Source organism: Tarenaya hassleriana, unplaced genomic scaffold (assembly GCF_000463585.1).
Source record: "Tarenaya hassleriana unplaced genomic scaffold, ASM46358v1 Cleome65, whole genome shotgun sequence".
Lineage (NCBI taxonomy): Eukaryota > Viridiplantae > Streptophyta > Magnoliopsida > Brassicales > Cleomaceae > Tarenaya > Tarenaya hassleriana.
In genome coordinates this window covers 369,880-392,048 of record NW_010969032.1, presented here as the reverse complement: position 1 = coordinate 392,048, position 22,169 = coordinate 369,880, and the positions used below count along the sequence as shown (strand labels likewise).

The following is a 22,169-nucleotide window of genomic DNA, read 5'->3' as shown; positions in this document are numbered from 1 at the left end:
GGGGGGGGGGGGGGGGAATTCACACGTGATGAAAAAGATCAAATGGTAGAGGTAAAAATAAAATTACGCATAAAGTTGAGAGAAAATTAAGCTCAAAGGTGAAAAAAAAGAGACAATTTGTTTAGAAATCCTCGTGAACGAAGATCAAACCAGATTTCTGTCTCTTCCTCGTAAAAGCTTATAGATGAACACACCAAAAAAAAATTGAAACATGAAGAACTTGAGAAAATTAAGCGAGAGGAAAAAAAAGAGATTTCATCATATGAAATCTACAAATTATATAAAAAAAAAAATTACAGTGTAGATTTTTGAAGGGACGAAAGGAAGAGAAGACAGGAGAGAGTGGCTACGTACTGAGTGATGAAAGAATATCAGTAGCAAGAAGCAAGTGTGCGACTCTGCATATGCTCATAGACATATATATACCCACGCGCATATAAATACACATATACATATATGTATTTATTGTATATATTTAGGCTTATATTTATTGTATATATTTATATATATCTATATATGCTTGTGCATATGAAACCATTAATTGACTACAAAAAAAATCCACCTAAAAGTCATATTATATGTGATTTAATTGAAAGATTCTCTCTTCCTTTTTGTGAGTAATTCAACTTCAATTTTCATACAACAAAGGGTTAAATTTGAATATTTTTACGACAACACTCTATTTCATTAAAATATAATTCCGAACTATGTAAAAATCCGATAATTAAAAATGAATATTAACATTTTATTTGATGGAAGAGTTGAAAATATAAGTACCTAATGTAGTTGAATAGAATACGAGCAGGTAATGTACATGTGTGTATATATAAGCATTATGTATTACAAACACATTATATATGTATATTAAATTATGTATTTGCATAAATGTGAAAAGAGGGCCACAAATTATCTTTACTTATTTTTGGAAAGTGAAAGATTTTATCTTTTATTTATATTAAAAAAATATAAAAGTTTAGATTGTAAAATTGGATTTGAGTTTTAGTAAACATAAAAATAATAAATATAAATTATAAGATAATATTTATTTATTTTTATAACCAATATGATTTTTATTAGATTAAAACTATAATGTCTAAATATGAAATATCGATACGATCGATCGTTGTAGTAGTAATAATTTGTTATTATTTCTACGATTAAAAACCGACAATAACGGTCATTATTTGTGTATAAAATTCTATTTATAACATCGTACCGCACGTGATGAGTTTTTAATAAAATGAATACAATTTTGAAATTATGATATTTTACTTATTGATAAATGTTAAATTATATCATACCTATAAAATAATTTTTAACTTTTGAAATAAGGGTCAATATCACATTATATCTCTTTTTACACATAGTTTTCAACTAAATAAAAAACTAGAACCAACTATTTTTTTTGGTAAATAACAAATCATTTATTTCATTCAAAATTAGATTCTTTCTATATGCATTTTCCACAAATATATATATATATATATATATATATATATCTACAAATTTCAACTTAGGAAACTAGTACAAACCTCATTTGGAAAAAAATGTGAACTCATAGTTACCAAAAATGCAAAGACTAGCAGAATACGGAACACAGAAAAAAAAAAATGGTGGTTAATAAATAAATGGTAATTAAATTAGAGATATGGAAGTGGACCAAAGTTTAAAAGTTACTCGAAATGAAACGGAAGGTTTAGTTGTCAATGAAAAGCGTGGGGACAGAGAGTGAAGACAAAAAAGGTATCCAGAAATGATTGCGACACGTGGCCTTGTCCGTATCCGTGACACGTCAGGAGCTTTCCTTCTGTTGACTTAAGACAGGAAGTGGGGTCCATCTTCTGACACATACATCCTAGATTCTCCAATTGAACACTTCCATTTTATCATCCAGATCTCACAGCCGTTACCCTCTCACCAGACTCAACCACGTCAGCAAGGCCATACCTAAAAGAAGCAAAACTAGGTTTTTCTTTTTATTTTCTGGTGAGAACTTTTTTTCTTCATATATTTTTCAAAACTAAAATGGAAGGACTCGATAGTATTTGCTTTGAAATTGTCGATAGCTTTGATTCAAGTGATGAAACGTTTTCTACAAATTTTTTAGATATTTTTCTCACTAGAATGCATGAATTAATATAAATCATTTGGTTGGTTTAATTTTATTTTTATTTCATTTATAAATTATTATTATTATTATTATATATTATATATCTGGCCTTTTTTGCGTGTGTGTGGTTGGTGGGGAAGGGTTTAAATGATTATAGTACACTTGTCCAACTCCTTTTTATAATGTTGCACATTTGTCTGGCATTATTCTTTTTGTAACGTATATTCTTTTCAATTAAACTTAATACCATTTATTGTTGTATTGTGAATTAAGAGAAGATAATTTTTTTTTTATAAATACAAATTAAATCATAGTCAAGCTTATCCGTTCGTCACTTTGGACTAGAATTTCGAAAATTCCTAATACTATCACTAGAATTTTGTACATTTCAAACATTACTCCATGTGAGACATCTCCATATTATTGGATTAGTAATTCGAAGTCATTAGTCCAAAAAAATGGCCATGCAACCCAATCTCAAATGAAAAAAAAATGCCGTATTTTATAGTATATATGATGTATAAACCGTTATATTCGTTTAGATATATTATGTTTTTGAATTTTTATTTTTATTTTTTTAAGAATATATTGTTTTCTCTTACTATATAATCCTATTTTTAATCTTCACATTATTTTTCTAAATAATAAAATGTATGTGATCTTATAATTTTAGTTAGACTTATGGAATTGCAAATATTGATGATATAATTATAGAGATAAATCTAACCTATTTTTAGGGAGAATGCATTTATTCACTTGCAAAATTAATATCAAGTATTACAACTTACCGATGATTTGGAAAATTTCGATCGTTGTCCTGACTTTCAAACCAGTCTTCGTCGTTGATTCGTATACTCTGCACCAAACTCCTCAGCATCACCATGACATGTGCTTCTACATTGTACCGGAAAGAGAATTCACACCTCAATTCCACATATCATTTAAAAAATCGACACCATTCAACTGGTAACCCTCAAACCATCGATCAAAAAAAATCTGATTGTTGACCCCTCAGTGACATCTTGCCGTCGACCCAGACGATATCCTCAATTACAACTATTTTCTTCGTAAAAATTTATTTTTTTACCTCATTGAGTTTGAGAGACTTCTGTAAATAGACGACCAGGGACGAAGGAGGCACGAGGTTTCACGGACACGTGGGAGACACGAGTCGAGGAGAGGGCGTGAGGTGTGAAAGATCGATCGAATTACATACAGAATATTCTGTCGCAACAGATTATTTCCATTGCAAATTGCGACGACGAAACACCGATAGAACAGTTTCTTCGAAATATGCGACGGATTAGTGATAGTTTTTTTTTGCGACAGCGTTGTACCGACAGATTATTTTTTTGTGTTTTCTTTCGTTTCTGATTGCTTCTGTTAAGATAAAATGATAATACGAGTGAAATTCCAATGATGGTATAACTACGATATTTATATTAATTAAATGAGATATTTACGATTATATTTTTATAATATTATATAAAATATCACAATCTTTTCAAATATTTTATATATCTTTGAAATACATTTCCTTTTTAGTGAATTACCTAGACTATCCAACTTCGATTCTCCCTACTTGAATTTCCACCTATATTTTCCTATACATACTTACACTTATATCCCAACCAATAATCCTTAATCTCTATTAAAATCTTGTGAGGTTTACATTTTGGTCATGCAAATGAATCAACGGGTTGTGGACAATAATTCAATTTAACTCGTATGTAAATTCAAACGTTAGATATTAATCTCTGTCGATTGCTTAACAGTTTATAATATATATATAATAGATTTCATTATAATTTTAGTGCATATACATATGGAGAATAACTTTGATATTATTGACGATGAGTGATTTTGTTTTTAGTAAAAGTGCATGGTATATATACGTAAATAATACAAGATATGAGCGATAATCATATAAGATTATTGGCTACTGAGTTGAGGCAGTGTGGTTTCGTAGTCGGAAACTTCATGATCGACGTGAGCCTCTGTCGTGATAATCGGCATTTCGCCTTCCTGCGCCGACATCATCTCTGATATACCATTCCCCATCAGTCCATGCTACCATCACCGAAATTATTAAATTAAATTAACCAATGTAGTGGAAAAATTATGATAATATAGAATGTGAGTAAGAGGGAAAAGCGGGGAAAAAACCTGTAAAACTAATATTTTTAAACATAAAAGTGTAAAAAATAATTTGAAAAATTCAACTCTGCATGCTAAGTTCTAGTTTATTTTGCATTTGTGGTGGTCTTTGTAAATATTTGGACTTTACTGTAAGAAAATAAAATTAAGGGGGCAAAAACCTGAATAGGAGGGAAAAGGGCCGGAGGAATGTCGGTGGGCTGGTGAAGGGCCGTAGAAGTATATGCCTGGGCCCAATCATGGAATAGATCTCCATTTCCATTGGACACGTGGCATTCACCCATGTTTTGGTTTGAGCTTGAGCTACTCACTTGCAACATCGGATCATATGTTGCAGATGACATATCCCTGTAATTAACAAATAAACCTAACCATTATAAATATATTAATTAAATATACATTATGAAAAATTACCTCATTGGAAGAAAAATATTTTATTAGAAAAACAACTAATGAAATGATTTAAATGTAAACCTTAGGTGATTCGAATGGGCCGAAGCGTCAAATATTTGGGCCTGGTTGGGCCCACCTTCCGGTAACCATGCAACGACGTCGTTTACGAAGGAACCTCCCATGCTTTGCTGCATTGCTGTTGATGGCTCGTACGAAGATAATTGATTACTCAACAAATATTCCTACAACTCAACACAATTGGAAAAAAAAAATTATTAGTAATTAATATCTAAGCTTAAATTAATTAAATATGAATAATGATTAACAAAGGGTATTTTTACGCGTACCCGTCGTTGAACGACACGTGTCAGAGTGTCGAGGAGATTCTTTTCACAAGTGTCAAACTCTTCCATCGACGTAAACCTTAGCGGATCTGGTTCGTATTTTCTATATAAAAAAAAATCAAATTCTATAAAAAAAAATATATCCATGAAAATAGTTTTATACGTTTGTAATTATATAGTCAGAGATAAAAAAAAACAAAAAACAAAAAGAGAATATTATTCTAGACCTCAATTCTTCCTCTGACATATGAAGTTGTTGTTGTAATCTGCATATTTCCTGTTCTAGTTCCTAAAATTTTAAAAAATAAAAATATATAGATCAAGAAAATTGAGAGTATAAAATAATTAAAGGTTTTGACATTAGATAAGTAATAAATGTTACCTCGACATCAGAGTTGATAGCTGCAGGACTTTTTCAAAATCGTGGACAAAAAATCATTTGTAGATTGAATTAGTTAACGATAATATATATATATATATATATGTGCGTATATATATATATATATATATATATATTAAAGATGTAAAGGAAATAATTATTTAAAGAAAAAGAGAAGAAAATCCATACTTGGTAAGTTGAAGGGCAATATCATTCTCAGTCTTGAGTTGCTGCAAAATCCTTAAGAGATACTGTCATAAAATACATTATATTTAGTTAATATTATATATATATATATATATATATATCCTAAGTAAACACAAAATGCTTATATAATATAGTTCTATGGGTTTATTTTTGTCTACAAAGGATATAACTTATGACGTATACACAATTGTTAGTCGTCTCACCTCTTTGCTTTCTATATCTCTGCAAAATCGAAAATACACATATTTAGGATAATTAAAAAAAATTTAAATATATTATATGCATTGACAAAGCAAAGATGTTACACGTACGGACGTCTCTTCTGGTCCGGAAAAATTAGAGCACTGAAACAAGAAATAAATATATAATTAAACAGACCTCAATTTCAAAAAAATAAAAAAGAATATTCTAACGATGAAAGTAATTATAATTAAAAGAAATATCAATAGATATAGGGAGATTGTGTGCGTATACTTCTCTCTTTCTTGATCCGGAAGATTGATGTATCTCGCGAACACATCCTCGATCCTAAATTTACCCAAAAAAAAAAACTTAAGATGGTTACATAATAAATAGGCAAATTAAATATATATATATACATATACATTCACATTTCAATTCTTTTGTATGTATGCATGCATGCATGCATGCATGTATCCACGTATGTATGTATGGAATCAATGCACATGGAAGAAGCAACATTAATTAATGCCAATATAATTTGGTAGAAACATCAAATTCTAGGAAAATTTGGTCTCAACAACAACAAAAATTAAAGGGTTGGTTAATTTAATTGAAACATTGCATAAAAACGAGATTAAGTTCTTAACAATATTGAAAAACTAATCCCAAAACTCAATATCCGAAGCCCGCAAAAATTGATAATAAAAAAAAATCTAGCACAAAATTCACAAGAATGTTTCATACATACATACATACATACATACATACATACATACATACATACATACATACATACATACATACATACATACATACATACATACATACATACATACATACATACATACATACATACATACATACATACATACATACATACATACATACATACATACATACATACATACATACATACATACATACATACATACATACATACATACATACATACATACATACATACATACACAGAGATTAAATCACAGAGGAGGAGGAGATCGAATGACAGAAAGGGACCTCGTTTTGCCGGAGAAGAGACTGAGGCGATCAGAAGGGGAGAACATGATGAGGCCAATATCAATATCGCAGAGGATGGACAATTCGTAAGCCTTTTTTATTAATCCATTTCGACGTTTGGAGAATGTGACTTGCCGATTCGTCGTGTTCTCTATCCTCTTGATCTCCAATTTAACCCTTCCCATCTCGATGATTCGATATCCAAAACGATGATTGAATATCAAAGAGATATATATATATGTAATCGATTAGAACCCTCTAAACATTTTTTTTCTAGAGAGAATTTCTCTATTTTTTTTTCCTTTTGAAATGATTTGGGAACAAGAAAATTGGATCAATAGAGGCAATGCGCGTATATGTATATACGAGCAATGCATGGGCGAGAGAGACGCGAGAAGCATAAAAGAAGGAGAGGTTAGGTACATATATATACGAGAGCGAGAAAGAGAGAGAGAGAGAGATTTGGTTACAAATGGATGGGAGGAGAAATAGAAACGTGAGAGAGATTGAAGGATTTTGTTCTTTGAACGAAGGGGTCGTATGGTTATGGATTACATCATTGACTATACAATATTTCGGTTTTTTTAAGTACATATATAATGTTGAACCATACATATATATATATATAAAACTCAATGTCTACAACAATGGCGGCCCCTATGATGGGATCGGACATAGAAATCATTAACATAGGCTTTGTTAGAACATTGACAAAGGTTAACGTTGTATTATCAAAGACTCGGATACTAAATATATTGGTTCCATTTTCATTCCACACAATTCAAATTTTCTCTTGTTCCGTTTTAAAATGTGATGATTAAACTTTAAATAGATAATATCATTGAAAACTTTTTACTATTCAAAGAAAAAAATTAAAATATTTATATAAATAGAATACAATTGTATGATATCTTAGTTAATTAGAATAAATATCTAAAAAATAAAAATAAAATGAAATCTAAATATTACATAATACTATAAAAATCTTATAGAATATTCTCTTTATCGTTTGCAATAGAATATGTGGAGAATCATCATGCCATTGCTAATATTATTAATCAAAACCCTTTAAATTAAAACCAGAGAAGAAGAGTCATAGACATTAACATTAACATAACATAAAAATGATCCAACAAGAAAAGATTTAGTTAATGGAGATGACAAAACATCAGTAGAGATTATTATCAAAAACCGAGGGCTCGTGCAAGAAAAGCTCGCGGCCGTTCATCTGGACACGCCCGGCTGCTATATCTTCCGCCCGCTTCCTCTCAGCCTCAGCCTTCCTAGCCGCTGTATCAGAGTCCTGCGAGACGGTAGAAACTTGAAATCGGCTACAGCTGAGAACCATGTAAACTGCATTCACATATATAACGGATTCGGACAACAAATGTAAGATAACTTCACGTTTTACAAAGGGATCTGATTCTATGAAAACCTAAACAAGAAACAGAATATTTTCCCTCAGCTTCATTCACATAAACTATCAATAAATCATATATCAGAAACCACTCCGAAATGGGTTAAGAACATGAGACGAGAGGAAATCGGCAAAGAACGAAACTGGTAACAAAGGAGAAGACAGAGATTGAGTCTGAGCAAATAAGACGTAACATAACTCTGAAACATGAGTCAGATGAAGCTATGAATATGTAAAAACAAGTAATTACCATAACAATTCTGAAAATTGCTCCATGAAGATTATTAACACGAGACACCCAAGGTTTCCAAAAGAAAAAAAACAGAGAAACCTTCCCAGAACAGAACCCAGGTCCAATCCCAGAAGCCATTGATGATCTCAGCCGTTCTTAGAAGAGATAAGAAGTTTCTCATAACCCATTACGTGTTAAATGACAAAGCTTCAACCTTTTCCTTCCAAATTACTTTCTCAGCCTACAAACAAAATTAGGGTTATTCGTTTTCTAGCAAGACGATCCACACAGAAAGAGACAGAGATCCCGAAATCACTTTCTCAGCCTAACAATATGTGTTTTAACTGGAAGAAACAAATTTAGGGTTCTTCGTTTCCTAGCAAGACGATCCACACAGAAAGAGACAGAGATTCCGAAATTACTTTCTCAGCCTAACCATATGGGTTTTTTTTTAACTGGAAGAAACAAATTTAGGGTTCTTCATTTCCTAGAAAGACGATCAATACAGAAAGAGACAGAGAGATATATAAAGAGACCTTTTGGCGCTTCCAGGCGAGGAACTGAGATTCCGTAATGGCGGTTGGCTTAGGATTGCCGTTTCCTTGTGGCTTCACTCCATCTTCTGCTCCCATCGTTCAGGTTTTTTTTTCTCTTCCTAAGATTTCTATCCTTTGATCTCTTCGGTTCGAATTTGATGAGGCGAAAATGTTGTTTAATAAACGATGTCGTTTCTCCGACAAAATATCCTAAAGATTTTTCGTATCAGCCCATTACGTGGGCCTTAGACTATTAGGCCACTAAAGCCCAATATATGGCCGACGAATATTGTGCGATATCGCACGTGATAAACACGTGGTCGATGCCCACCAAGAATGTGACCCATTCAGAATTAGCTGGGCCTTCGAACATAGGAAAAGTCAACCCAACTAGATCGCCTCTCCAACACGTGGCAGAACCAGTGGCATTTATGTAATTTCCGATCTTAATCCGCTTCAGTCTGTTCAGGTTCTCTGTGGAAAACGACAGATTCTCTTCTCCTGTTTTTTTTCCCTATCGGATATATCTTAACAATATTGTCTATATCTCTCTAATAATTTTCTCTCCCATTTAAATATTTATGATTATCTTAATCATCTTAATGTCTGGGGATTTTTTTGGAACTATTTCAAAGTTTTTTTTCATCCTTTTGCTTGGTTGCCCAGAATTAGCCAGCAATTTTTTTTTTAATCTCCACTCCTTTCTTCCTTAATTAGATAACTTATTTTCTAACTTATACGGTGATCAGATATTTTTATATATATACGAGGAAAAAAATCCAGGAAAAAACAAATATTGCAAATTCTAAAACGTTTACCATAAAAGAGAGCCAGGATCTCACTGAACCTGAATATGAATCCATCCAGATTCGGTGAATTTCGTGGTTTCAGTAAAAAAAATGGAAATAGTGAAAATCTGGCGATCCAGATCGATTACATCTAATCTATTATTGGCCCACTTTCCTCCACTTAAATCTCGATTCTCTCTCTCTCGTTAAGTTTTTTTTTACCCTTTTTATTTATACACAAACACATATATAATAGTATATTGTATACACGAGAACAAGTGAAAATCTTGGAGGAGAAGGCGAGAAGTGGAAATCTAAAATTTTTTCCCAGGTTCGTGACGATTTCACCTTCTTCGTATTTGGTGAAATTTTTTTTTTGATAATCGAATATTGTGAAACAAAGTTTAGACTTGTTTTGGAGACGAAGGTTAGTTAATTACATAATTTAAAAATATACGTCTCCTCTTTAAATTTAAGATTTTAACTCGAAACAAAATATACGGTTTTATCATCTCATTTTATAGGTTAAACTAATCAAGTTTGGGATCTTGGATATGTATTTCATAAAATTATACAATCATATATATACATATATATAAAAAATTCGAGCTGACCGATCGTTTTCCAAATTTAGTGTTGATGTCATATAATTTGTATTTTTTTTCCGTTGAATTCTCTCTGTTGAACAGATAGGGCATAATTTTCTCGTTCTTGTAACGGAGATATTTCATGTTACTTTAAGACCATATTTTTTGTGGTTTATCGTATTTTTATACAGTTGGATTATTAATATGATTATTATTATTATTATTAACTTTTAGCATACTAAATCATTCTAAATTTTTGGCCATCCTACCATGTGGCATTTGCTCCTTGGATTAGTTTTAAATTTAACCCCTTCCAAACGTAATTATCTGATAGAGTACTCTAGTTTCACCCTTAATATATAGTTATGTAACTGCATCTTCTTACATGTATTTTCTTAATATGGAAAACCTAATTACAAATACGGTTTGTCATTGTTGTTGTTCCAAAACCATCGCTCGACCAAATCTCTTTACTCTCACACCATTGTTTTCAAAGAATTCGTTTATCACTTTTAACGCTACAGCTTATCTGCTGTTTTTTTTATAACTAGCTTATCCGCCGTTTTGTTTTTCAAAATTCCCTTTTCGTGAATTTATCAATTTTCTCTCGATCTTATTAATTGAAATTAAATTGCAGGTTGTAATCACAATCTGTAAAACATAAAGCAATGTCGGCCAAAGCAAACCCTGTCGAAGGAGATGGACCTGGACCGTACATCTACAAGGTGGGTGTTCCTCCGAAGCAAAACCTGTTCAAGGAGTTCATGCATCATGTTCGGGAAACCTTCTTCCACGACGACCCTTTGAGACATTTCAAGGATCAGCCCAAATCGAAGAAGTTCATGCTCGGTCTGCAGGCCGTGTTCCCCGTCTTCGAATGGGGAAAAACCTACGATCTGCACAAGTTTCGTGGCGATCTAATCGCGGGTTTAACCATAGCCAGTCTCTGCATTCCTCAGGTCGCCACTCTTTTTCTTGTTCTCTAAGTAACAGTTTCCACTAATTGTGTGGCTGATTGATTAGGTGCATTTTCCATGACATATATTCAGGATATTGGCTATGCTAAGCTGGCGAATCTTGACCCTAAATATGGTTTATGTAAGTTCTTGATTTGAATTAGGACTCGAGCTACGTACTTGTGGCAATCTAAAACTTAAATGTCGATTTAGAATCTGATTTTTCTTGTTATGACTGAACCCAGATTCGAGCTTCGTTCCGCCATTAGTGTATGCTTGTATGGGAAGTTCAAGAGATATAGCAATCGGACCGGTAGCTGTGATTTCACTTCTCTTAGGAACTTTGCTTCAGAGCGAGGTTGATCCAAACACTAACCCTAATGAGTATCTCCGCCTCGCCTTCACGGCCACATTCTTCGCCGGCATTACCCAAGCAGCTCTCGGATTCTTGAGGTAAAATCCTCGGTTTAAGAATCAAAGTTCTTCTCTTTTCTCGGATTCTAAAAGTGTTTTCGTACTATCAGATTGGGATTCCTGATCGATTTCCTGTCACATGCCGCGGTTGTTGGCTTCATGGGTGGAGTCGCAATAACCATTTCCCTTCAACAACTCAAAGGGTTCCTTGGAATAAAGAAATTCACCAAGAAAACCGATATAATTGCTGTCTTGGGATCTGTCTTCAAATCAGCACCTCACAATGTAACAATTCAGACCATTTTTTTTTGTCTTAAATCTCAATCACGCACTTTTTTTAGCATCTTCTTTAATACAAATCGATGTAATTTTTTTCATTTTGTAGTGGCACTGGCAAACTATAGTGATCGGCGCCACCTTCCTGGCATTTCTTCTAGCCGCGAAATTCATCGTAAGGCACATATATACATGTCTGAATCTTTGGTTGAACGGTTCTGATCAATCTCTTTGATGCTTATAATTTATAACAGGGAAAGAAAGATAGGAAATGGTTCTGGATTCCAGCGATTGCTCCGTTGCTATCGATCATCATATCTACCTTCTTCGTCTTCATAACCCGAGCCGACAAACAAGGAGTCGCCATCGTAAGCCTAAACCCTCTTTCTTATACTAAACTCGAGTTACTTGCGACGCAAGAAATTCGGTCTTGATCGATATGTTTTCTCCTTGACGAGTGAAGGTGGAACATCTGGACAAAGGCATAAATCCCTTGTCCGTAGATCAAATCTATTTCTCTGGGAGTTATCTCATCAAGGGTGTACGTATCGGTGTAGTTGCTGGCATGATCGCCTTAACGGTACATTACACTAATTTCATATTCGTCTTAATTTCATTCATACATCTTCCTCATCTAAACCCTAATATGTTTAAATCTATATACGAATTTTCATTTTATTTTTCAGGAAGCTGTGGCCATCGGAAGAACATTCGCTGCCATGAAGGATTACCAAATCGATGGTAACAAAGAAATGGTGGCTTTGGGGACCATGAATGTTGTCGGCTCGATGTTCTCATGCTACATCGCCACAGGTAATATATATCATCGATCATACCATAAGAACAGATTAGAGATTGCGACACAAACCCTAATTAATCATCAAGTTTTTTTTCCTTCAGGTTCGTTATCAAGATCGGCTGTTAACTTCATGGCTGGATGCCATACAACTGTATCAAACATAATCATGTCCATTGTCGTACTCTTGACATTGTTGTTCATAACCCCTCTCTTCAAGTACACTCCCAATGCGATTCTCGCCTCTATCATCATCAATGCGGTCATTTCCCTAATCGATATCAACGCATTTGTTCTGATCTGGAGGATCGACAAATTCGATTTCGTCGCTTGCATGGGAGCTTTCTTGGGTGTCATCTTCGTTTCGGTCGAGATCGGTCTCTTGATCGCTGTACGTAAAAGAAAATAAAGAAGAAAGAAGAACCCCTCTCCCTCTTTCTCTCTCTCTCTAGGGTTCTTAATCTTTTCGTTCTTGTCTTTCTCTTTTTGTGGATGTTTCTATGATTAGGTCTGCATCTCATTTGCCAAGATACTGTTGCAAGTTACAAGGCCAAGGACCACGGTTCTTGGGAAGATACCGAGAACCGCTGTCTACAGGAACATTCAACAGTATCCCGAAGCGAGTATGGTTCCTGGAGTTCTCATCATCCGTGTCGATTCTGCGATTTACTTCTCCAACTCCAACTATGTTAGGGAACGGTAAGGACGACAAGTTTCTTTTTCAGTAAACTGGTAATCATGTTCATATACAGGATTCGACGAACAAGTTGTATCAGGTTGAATTCAACGGTTACGTGTTTTACAAGAAATCGATGTTTCTGTTTCTGGGTTGTTCCTGTAGGACTTTGAGATGGTTGACAGAAGAAGAAGAGAAGGTACAAGCAGGAAACTTACCCGGAATCCAGTTTCTGATCATCGAAATGTCACGTAAGAAATCATGTTCTATGCATACATGTATACATACGCGTATACACACACATTTCTGTGTAGGAGAATCTAAACTCATCTGATGATTTCATGCACAATCAGCTGTTACCGACATCGATACGAGCGGGATTCATGCCCTAGAAGACTTGTTTAGAGCTCTCCGGAAAAGAGATGTTCAGGTACGCATTCATATATACACACACATATAGATACATGGGTACAGAATCAAAACAACTATGTTAAAAAAAAATTGAATGAAATGGTTTTCAACAGCTGATTCTGGCGAATCCTGGATCGGCTGTGATAGACAAGATCCACGTGTCGCTCTTGGCCGACATGATCGGACACGACAATATCTTCCTAACCGTGGCCGACGCCGTGGCTTCTTGTTCTCCCAAGCTCGTGGAAGTGGTTTGAATCGAAAAAGATGTTGATGTTGATGATGGTTATGAAAATTGGTGAAGAACTGAACACATGTAAGACGCAATAGAAAAGCTGTTTATGTTGTGCAGTTGAATTTATTTGTCAGTTCCAGAGCAAATCTGTCTTGTCTCTGTAGTAAGAGAGGTCAAGCTGACGCTGAGCTCACCCATGGATCCTACCGTAGCGATAATATGATGAATTTACAAAATTGCCCTCTAGGGTTTCAAATGCCTCTCTAGTTTCTGTCTTTTGTTTCTAACATGATTTTAACCACAAAATACAAAATACTGATCCCTCATAAAAAAGATAATAATTTTTATTATTTAATAGATCGTTTAACAAGATATATATGATTTTTTTTATATTCCTTTAAAAATTGAAAAAAATCTAATGGACATCCTTAGTACCACCAATCAATACTTTGTTATAGATCTTCCTAGTGTATGAAGTTTGATAATTCGTGTTATTTGCTAGAAAAACTAAAAATGAAGTTTCTTTGATGCATAATGCTATAAAAAAAAACGGTATACATAATAAATATTTTTAAAACTCGATTATTTTATTTTATTTTCATCTCCCCTCTTATTTCGAGGATCCCTATGCTCATTGATACGGGTGAATAGTGGATTATTTACCAAATCCAGCATTAATTTCAAATGGAATGCTTTACATATATGTATCATTTAGTTATTGTTCTGCAGCTTGGTACGACGTCGTATTTACTCTTTTAGGCCCTAATTGGCCTAGTTTAGGCCCAGCCCAATACGGTGGATTGGCGTAGCCTAGCCGCGCAGGTGTATGTATGTACGTATAAAATCACGTAGATAATAATATGGAGCTGGTTGGTGAGTATTAATATTTTTACCGTTTAAAGTGTATATGATTGTGCGGTAAAAAAAAGATTAAAAAAATTACGGATAATGAATTACTCAAGGAATAACACCAAACAATGAAATATTTACCATTTTTTTTACAAAAGAATTGTTTTTATTTTGTTTTCACGTGTCGAAAAATACGGATGTGAATAGTAAGTATTTCGACAAGTTGCGGAACATCGTGGAGCCTACAACCAATTACAATTGATATTTAGGTTGGGACCAATCAGAAAATTTGGGCACAGCTTCCTGTCCAAAAAAAAACGTACCAATCGATTCAATAATTTCATATAACCTCTCTCTCTCTCTCTCTCTCTCTCTCTCTCTCTCTCTCTCTCTCTCTCTCTCTCGTTTCATGCACACTGAAATGGACCAATGCTCTCACTCATGTCATGAATCATGATCATTATGATTAATAAATAAATAAATAAATGAAATTTTGTAGAGATAGAAAGTCACATTTAGTGAGTATTGCCAATTAGTTTCACATGTGTAATTTGCACTCGGAATATGTTTATATCTCGAGTAAAATGTTATAATAGAATTGTTATTAATTTAAAATTATAATTTACCAGTTATCTAATACAAATAAAAACTAAATTTAATATAAAAAAAGTATATCACAATACGATAAACTCTACCATAATTTAACCTTTTTCACATTAAAACTCGAGAATAAAAAAATAAACTGAGTAAACGGCAAAGGCCATCCATTGTATATTTACGTTGCCGTCGAAATGGTGGGGCCGAGGCCTTGGCGCTAGGAACCACAAAACAAAACTTTCGTTTCTTCGTCTTTTTCTGTGACATTAACCAAAAATATGTCCATTTTTTAAAAAATAAATAATTTATTATAATTTTCAACAGATGAAAAAAAAAAAGGTTATAATTTTGTAATTATTATATTTTGGAGTTTTATTTGGGGCGATGAAAAAGGCTCGTAGAAATAGACAATGGATTGTAGGGGCAACCGCTGCTGACGTGTAATTTATAAAGCTAATGTACTAAATATTGGGCTCAATGGGCCCTCCTCAAATGATTATTATTTTTTATTTTCACTTTATTGTATGTAAAATATTAAATAAAAACTAAAATAATGAATAGCTTCCATTAAACATTACACTGATTTTAATTCAATAAATGTTAAAATAACTAATTATCGAAATTTTTAAAAAATTTACTAGATTCATGATGCACCTAAAATTTTGCATTTCGATTATGAAGAATCATGACGTGGCGTCCACATGATGCAAATAAAACCAGATTAGAAAAAAAATGAACGGTCCAGATTCACTCCTCAGTCTATGGTTCTTCCTTATCTCCCCTCTCCCTCCTCCTCCATCTCTCTCTCTCTCTCTCTCTCTCTCTCTCTCTCTCTCTGTTCGGAGCAAAGAACAAAACATAAACGAGATGTTGCTGGGGAAGAGACAGAGACCGCCGATGAAGAGAACGACGAGTATGTCGGAGATTACAATAGATCTGAATCTGAATCTCTCCGGAGAATCAGAGCCGTCGGATCAGCAGAAACCATCGCCGTCCGTCGATCTACGCCGGATACCGTACGGTCAGAACGGTCAGCTAACAACAGCCATCGATCAGCCTCGTGGTCATCATGGGCTTTTAGATCAACGACTCTTGGCTGCGGTCTCACCGAGAGGTCTCCAGAGGAGGCACTCAGCTGATTACAACTCCAACGCCGCTCACTTCCTCAGATCCTGCTATCTCTGCAAGCGTCAACTTGTTCCCGGCCATGACATATATATGTATAGGTATACTTACACATATATACACGTATATAAGTGTCCAAAACTGTATATTAAATATAAAGTTTTAAACTTTCGTTGAATTACTGGTTATGGGGTCAAAGGGGTTTTTAAAAACATGCATATGTGCTATTTTTGCTGTGATAATTAATCCGTGATTAGTCAAATTAAGTATGATTAACGTGTTTGGATTTGCAGGGGAGATAGGGCCTTTTGTAGCTCGGAGTGCAGGGAGAAGCAGATGAAACAGGATGAGAAGAAAGAGAAAAGTGCGTTTGCGGCCAAGAAAGAGTCGGCGGCGGTTGTGACCACAGCTGCAAACGCAAACGCTGGCTCCGGCAATGGAGAGAGAGCGGCCGCAGCCGTGTAGTGTCCATTACATATACATACATATGTGTGAGGCTATGTTTGTATATTTTTTCCATCCATGGTATACATATAAAAGCATTATTATGCGTTGACCGTGATTTAATCACCCTCTTTATTGTGGAGCTAATCCAATGTATGGAATTATATGCTTTTTTAAGAGGGTTCGAATTTTATAAGTTTTTTTGGTAAAAAAATGATATTTATTTCTTGTTTTGTTTTTTAAGTTTTGATTTCGTTGTCTTTGTTCTATTTTTTGTCCCCTCTATTCGATTTATTGGTCGGTAAAAATGATATTTTAGTAAATTCTAGCCACTAGGGTTTTACCTAAGGACGACAAAAGGCCTTGATGAGTTCAAATTATTTCGAAATATTTGTTTCTTGTACTTAAAAAAAAAAGAAGAAAAATTATGCGCTGTTGTTGAATCTCTGATTTATCAACAACTATACAATAGCGCATATTGATCAGTAATATATTGAGAAGCTTTTATTTTTATTTTAATTTTAATTTTGGATGACCTATTATTAATGAGATTACTGTCCGAAGGTGAGAAGTTACAACCTCACCATATAAAGCATCTGCGAAATATTGGGTAAGGATAACAATTTTTTTTTTGGTAATGGGTACTACCACATTAATCTCAAAATCGAAAATCAACTATATGATTTAAATTATACACTTTCTAAATTTAAGATTTGAATTCGAAATGAAATATATATTTTGCATATTTATTTCATAGGTTAAACTATTCTTAGATAAAATAACAAATTTTGTCTAATAAATATTATAACAATTTGTCCAAAGTGGACCCAAAGTAGACAGAATAAATGGTAAAATAACCAATTAAAAGCTACGAGTTCGAACCTTGGTCAATTCATCAATATATTCTCATAAAAAAAATATTATAACAATTTAGATCAATACAATATTTATGTGGTTATTCTATCTATCTATAAACTCAATACAATATTTTCATATTTATGCATATATATATATATATATCATATTTTTGAAGTATGTCTTAAGATAGATTTTTGAATACATGCGGTTCTTATAGACATGTCGATCTGCGGCTTAGGAATCTCATACCGAGTCAGCTTCGCATATAATGGGTCCCAGTATCCAACCATTTGCAAATCTAATGTAGATTCCTTATTGGTATCTCCATAATATATCATTTTTCCTGAAATTTAAATTATTCTCTGATTTTAATTTCTCAGTTCTGCAAATATTCTTGAGAAAAATAAACATGTGTGAATTAAACCCATGATTAAAAAAAAGGAAACGTTTAAAAATTAAAAATGATGCATATATATATATATATTTATTACTTATGTTTCATACTTGTGGTGATACCGTCAAAAAAATATATAATGTTAGTATAAAGTTTCGAATTATTATTTAATAGATTAGTGCCACTTGGCAAATTGGGCATATGAGTCTGCATCGAATGGGTGTCGATTTGTCAATTATCTTATCTCTAAACTCTGCTTGATCTCTAATAACATCATCAATGCTCCTTAATCATTATTTGAGATAAAACTCCAAAAAAATCAGGGAAATTTTGAAAAATAATAAATAAAGTTTCACGATTTATTATGTTCTTCTATAAATAAATTTCTCATTTATCTTATGGAATATTTCGTGTAGCTCAGCATCTATATACGTTGCCTGGTTTGATTTAATAATAAGAACGAATTTTCTAAGTTTCCGAATAAGAATAATATCAGTTTTCACGTGCAAATATGCCCCTCCAATAATTTCTCTCCATGGTCCGTTTCATACCATATTCTATTTAACCCCTTACATTCAAAGGCTCATGGACATAAACACACACACACACACACATATACATACATATATATATTCACCAAAACAAAATATAGTTTTAAACGAATATGATTTTTTAAAAACACAACAGACGATGATATTATTGTAACATACGTGTTATCGATCGTTTTTAAATGCAGTCTACGTCTCAATCAACGCATCGTTTTTGTGTGATTATGATACCTCTAATTGATTATATTATGATTTTTCATTATTTTGCTATTCAACTGCATCAACGATCGAAGTCAAAGATTAGGTAAATAAAAAAGATTATTATAAGCATCTATTAAAAAAAAATCCAATATGAACATTTTTCTTATAAATATCAAAGTTAGAGAGGTATGCAAGTAAAACTCAAAATAAAAAAGATAAATATTTGGAAAATACATATTTTTTAACGTCGTATATATATATATATATATATACACTGTTAGTGCATATATTTGCACGTATCTTGGGTTGTTGAAAGTTTGTTGCAGGTCCAACAAACTTTGAGAGATTTCAGGAGAAAGATTCGGCAAAGATCAAACTCGAAGATATCTGAGATGCAACTGACAAGATTCAGATGAAGTCAAAGCTGAAGAGATAGAGTCAAGCTGAAGAGATAAAGATGAGATCTTGAAGATAGACACGAAACCAACAAGAATCAAGGAGAAGTCTATCAAATCAATTCGTGGAGATCTGAGGCTAAGGGAGGAGCCTATATAAAGAAGACACAAGTTGCAGATCGATATAGAGAGAAGGAGCATAATTTCTAAGTCTATTTTGTTAAGTGAGTGTGTTCTCATTATCTGGTGAGTGCGAGTCTGAGAGGGAGACCGATTGGGCAAATCTCTTCTCTCTGGTGAGTGATTTATGTGGTGAGGTTTTTTGATCAGTAGAATTCATTGTGAGAGGGGAAGAAACTCAGGGGGAGTTTCGGGTGTGTGTAGTAAGTACGATTCTTACAACAAAAAGTGAGTTGTACTTGACTATCTTTCTCAAGTGAATAGAACTGATTAGTTTTCCGCATTACTCTTTGAGGGTTCAACTTTTTCAATTGGTATCAGAGCTGGTCACTGATCGTAGGCGAAAGAGCCTCTCATATCAGTGTACGTGTTGAAGAGTCAATATGGACTCACTCAAAGAGTTTCAGTCTCTGGGAAGATCCACAATTCTCGATTCCGAGAATTATAGTTTTTGGAAAGTGAAAACTATGAATCTCATCAAAGGAATTGATGAAGATGCTTGGAGTTCAGTAGAGGAAGGTTGGAGTGCTCCAATCGATGTGAAGGATGGAAAAGAGGTTCTGAAACCCAGATCTGAGTGGACACTCTCAGAAAAGCGAGCATCAGCACTGAACTCAAAAGCCATAACTATCATTTTCAATACAGTTGACAAGGATGAGTTTAAGCAAATTCAAGGGTGCAAGTCAGCAAAAGAAGCCTGGGATGCGCTTGAGTTGATTCATGAAGGAACATCAAGTGTCAAGCGCACAAGGAGAGATCTAATCAAGCATCAGTTCAATATGCTTCAAATGGGAGAAAACGAGAGCGTCAAGGAATTTTGTGGCAGGCTGAATGCGCTAGCAAACGAAGCAGAGGTCCTCGGAAAGACCTATCGAGATAAACAACTGGTGGCAAAACTTCTGGTAAGCTTACCCAAAAAGTTTATGTCTCATAAATCTGCTTTTACTATGGTAAACAATGTGGATACTATCAGTTTCAAAGAGACAGTTGGGGCCTTTGCTGCTCACGAGTTAGAACTGGAACTATATGAAAAGCCAAGAGGAGTGACTCCAAACAAGGGTCTGGCACTTCATGTTCCAGAATCATCTGAGGCTCCCAGCCAAGTGTCACTAGAGGAAGACATGGCGATGATTGTGAAAAAATTCAACCGGTTTTTTAAGAAAAAACCGGGTTTCACTGGCAAAGCAGAATCAAGACATTCTGGAAAATGTCTGGAATGCCAGGGAGCAGGTCACTGGAAGGCTGAATGTCCTAGCATTGCCAAGAGAGAGGCAATGTTAAAAAATCTGAAGGATATTCAATGTTATGAGTGCAAAGGATATGGACACACAAAGAACGAGTGTGCACTTGGAAAAACAAGAGGTAAATCTCTGATTACTCATGAAGAGATTGAAACCGATTCTGATGAAGAAAGTGGAGAAGAGATGTCAAATTTTGTGGCATTCATTGGGATCATTGAAGAGACTGAAGAAGAGATATCCGAAGAAGATTTGTACAAGGATATGACAAGGTTGTATGACATCAATACAAGATTGATCAAAGAACAGAAGGAGAATGAGGCAAAGATTCTGGAAATCAAGAAACAGTTGGATACAAAAGTGTCAGAAGTTGATCATTTGAAGAAGCAACTACAGGAGAAAGAGGAGAAGATTCTCGTTTTACAGAATCAACTGGAAGGTACCATGAAGAATGTGAGAATGCTTGGAAATGGCACCGCAAAATTGGATCATTTATTGACAATTGGGCGAACAGATTCTGGACATACTGGGCTTGGATATATCGGAGGAAGTGAAAACAAAGTAGGGAACTTTGTTTCAGGAGGAAAACTTGGAGATGAAGTGATCTCACAAGTACAACAGACTCCAAAGATCAAGATTGATCTGTATCCAAGACAAAGATCACAAAACTATCGTGAACTTCGCACTTGTTTCTACTGTGGAAAAAGAGGTCACATCAGGATGAATTGCTACTACTGGCAAAATTATCAGGTACCACCCACCCTGAGATGGAGGCAAGTATGGAGAAGAAAAGATATCTCGAGGTGTAATGTGGCATACACTTCTGAACTGAAGTCAAGTGAACAACGGTGGTATTTTGACAGTGGATGCTCACGTCATATGACAGGAGATGTCAGTATGTTGTCGACATTTGAAGAAAATCTCAAAGGAGGAAACGTGACATTTGGAGATGGAAGAAAAGGAAAGATCTTGGGCAAAGGAAATCTGGATGCATCAGGACTGCCCAAACTTACAGATGTCAATGTTGTCCAAGGACTCAAGGCAAACCTCATAAGCATCAGTCAACTGTGTGACTCTGGATTTCAGGTAAATTTCACTAAAGATGCTTGTGTTGTTACGAATTCTCTTGGAAATTGTGTGTTGACAGGAAAAAGAACTCCAAGTAATTGCTACACTTGGGTAAATCCTGACGAAAGCAATCAAAGTGAGAAGTGCTTCACAGCAGC

The 22,169-nt window shown here is 34.1% G+C and overlaps 5 protein-coding genes across 7 annotated transcripts in view; 2 read left to right on the top strand and 3 right to left on the bottom strand.

Annotated features, from left to right (window-relative positions):
• LOC104800166 overlaps positions 1 to 366 on the bottom strand; it is a 5,292-nt gene extending 4,926 nt beyond the window's left edge. The window contains exon 1 of the mRNA XM_010522906.1: positions 355 to 366. The gene's annotated coding sequence lies outside the window, so the exon portion shown is untranslated. The remainder of the gene's footprint in view (positions 1 to 354) is intronic.
• A 3,570-nt stretch (positions 367 to 3,936) lies between these two features.
• On the bottom strand, positions 3,937 to 7,173 carry LOC104800165 (agamous-like MADS-box protein AGL104). Of its 2 annotated transcripts, none has more exons than XM_010522903.1 (11): positions 6,791 to 7,173; positions 6,065 to 6,118; positions 5,902 to 5,934; positions 5,794 to 5,812; positions 5,573 to 5,634; positions 5,387 to 5,414; positions 5,232 to 5,293; positions 5,008 to 5,107; positions 4,742 to 4,902; positions 4,429 to 4,615; positions 3,937 to 4,180 (listed from the first exon to the last, which is right to left on the bottom strand). In XM_010522903.1, the coding sequence occupies exons 1-11, from the start codon at positions 6,973 to 6,975 to the stop codon at positions 4,043 to 4,045; spliced, it is 1,029 nt and encodes a 342-aa protein (XP_010521205.1). In that variant the 5' UTR covers positions 6,976 to 7,173; the 3' UTR covers positions 3,937 to 4,042. The 2 variants fall into 2 exon arrangements, with proteins under 2 accessions (XP_010521205.1, XP_010521206.1); XM_010522904.1 differs by having other exon boundaries at positions 4,065 to 4,152.
• Positions 7,174 to 7,839: 666 nt separating this feature from the next.
• On the bottom strand, positions 7,840 to 9,124 carry LOC104800164 (zinc finger CCCH domain-containing protein 15 homolog). 2 transcript variants are annotated; one of them, XM_010522902.1, is made up of 2 exons: positions 8,976 to 9,124; positions 7,840 to 8,093 (listed from the first exon to the last, which is right to left on the bottom strand). In XM_010522902.1, exons 1-2 carry the CDS (start codon positions 9,069 to 9,071, stop codon positions 7,959 to 7,961), a joined length of 231 nt encoding a protein of 76 aa, XP_010521204.1. In that variant the 5' UTR covers positions 9,072 to 9,124; the 3' UTR covers positions 7,840 to 7,958. The 2 variants fall into 2 exon arrangements, 1 of the variants encoding a protein (XP_010521204.1); XR_769684.1 differs by having other exon boundaries at positions 8,000 to 8,143; positions 8,976 to 9,065.
• An 881-nt stretch (positions 9,125 to 10,005) lies between these two features.
• On the top strand, positions 10,006 to 14,347 carry LOC104800163 (sulfate transporter 1.2-like). The gene is made up of 14 exons (XM_010522900.1): positions 10,006 to 10,094; positions 10,988 to 11,309; positions 11,400 to 11,448; positions 11,552 to 11,759; positions 11,831 to 12,005; positions 12,106 to 12,171; positions 12,251 to 12,364; positions 12,460 to 12,576; positions 12,683 to 12,809; positions 12,897 to 13,183; positions 13,301 to 13,491; positions 13,634 to 13,719; positions 13,822 to 13,898; positions 13,993 to 14,347. Exons 2-14 carry the CDS (start codon positions 11,019 to 11,021, stop codon positions 14,134 to 14,136), a joined length of 1,932 nt encoding a protein of 643 aa, XP_010521202.1. The 5' UTR covers positions 10,006 to 10,094; positions 10,988 to 11,018; the 3' UTR covers positions 14,137 to 14,347.
• Positions 14,348 to 16,352: 2,005 nt separating this feature from the next.
• Positions 16,353 to 17,306, top strand: LOC104800162. Its single transcript, XM_010522899.2, has 2 exons — positions 16,353 to 16,786; positions 16,979 to 17,306. Exons 1-2 carry the CDS (start codon positions 16,428 to 16,430, stop codon positions 17,148 to 17,150), a joined length of 531 nt encoding a protein of 176 aa, XP_010521201.1. The 5' UTR covers positions 16,353 to 16,427; the 3' UTR covers positions 17,151 to 17,306.
• The last annotated feature ends 4,863 nt before the right edge of the window (positions 17,307 to 22,169 follow it).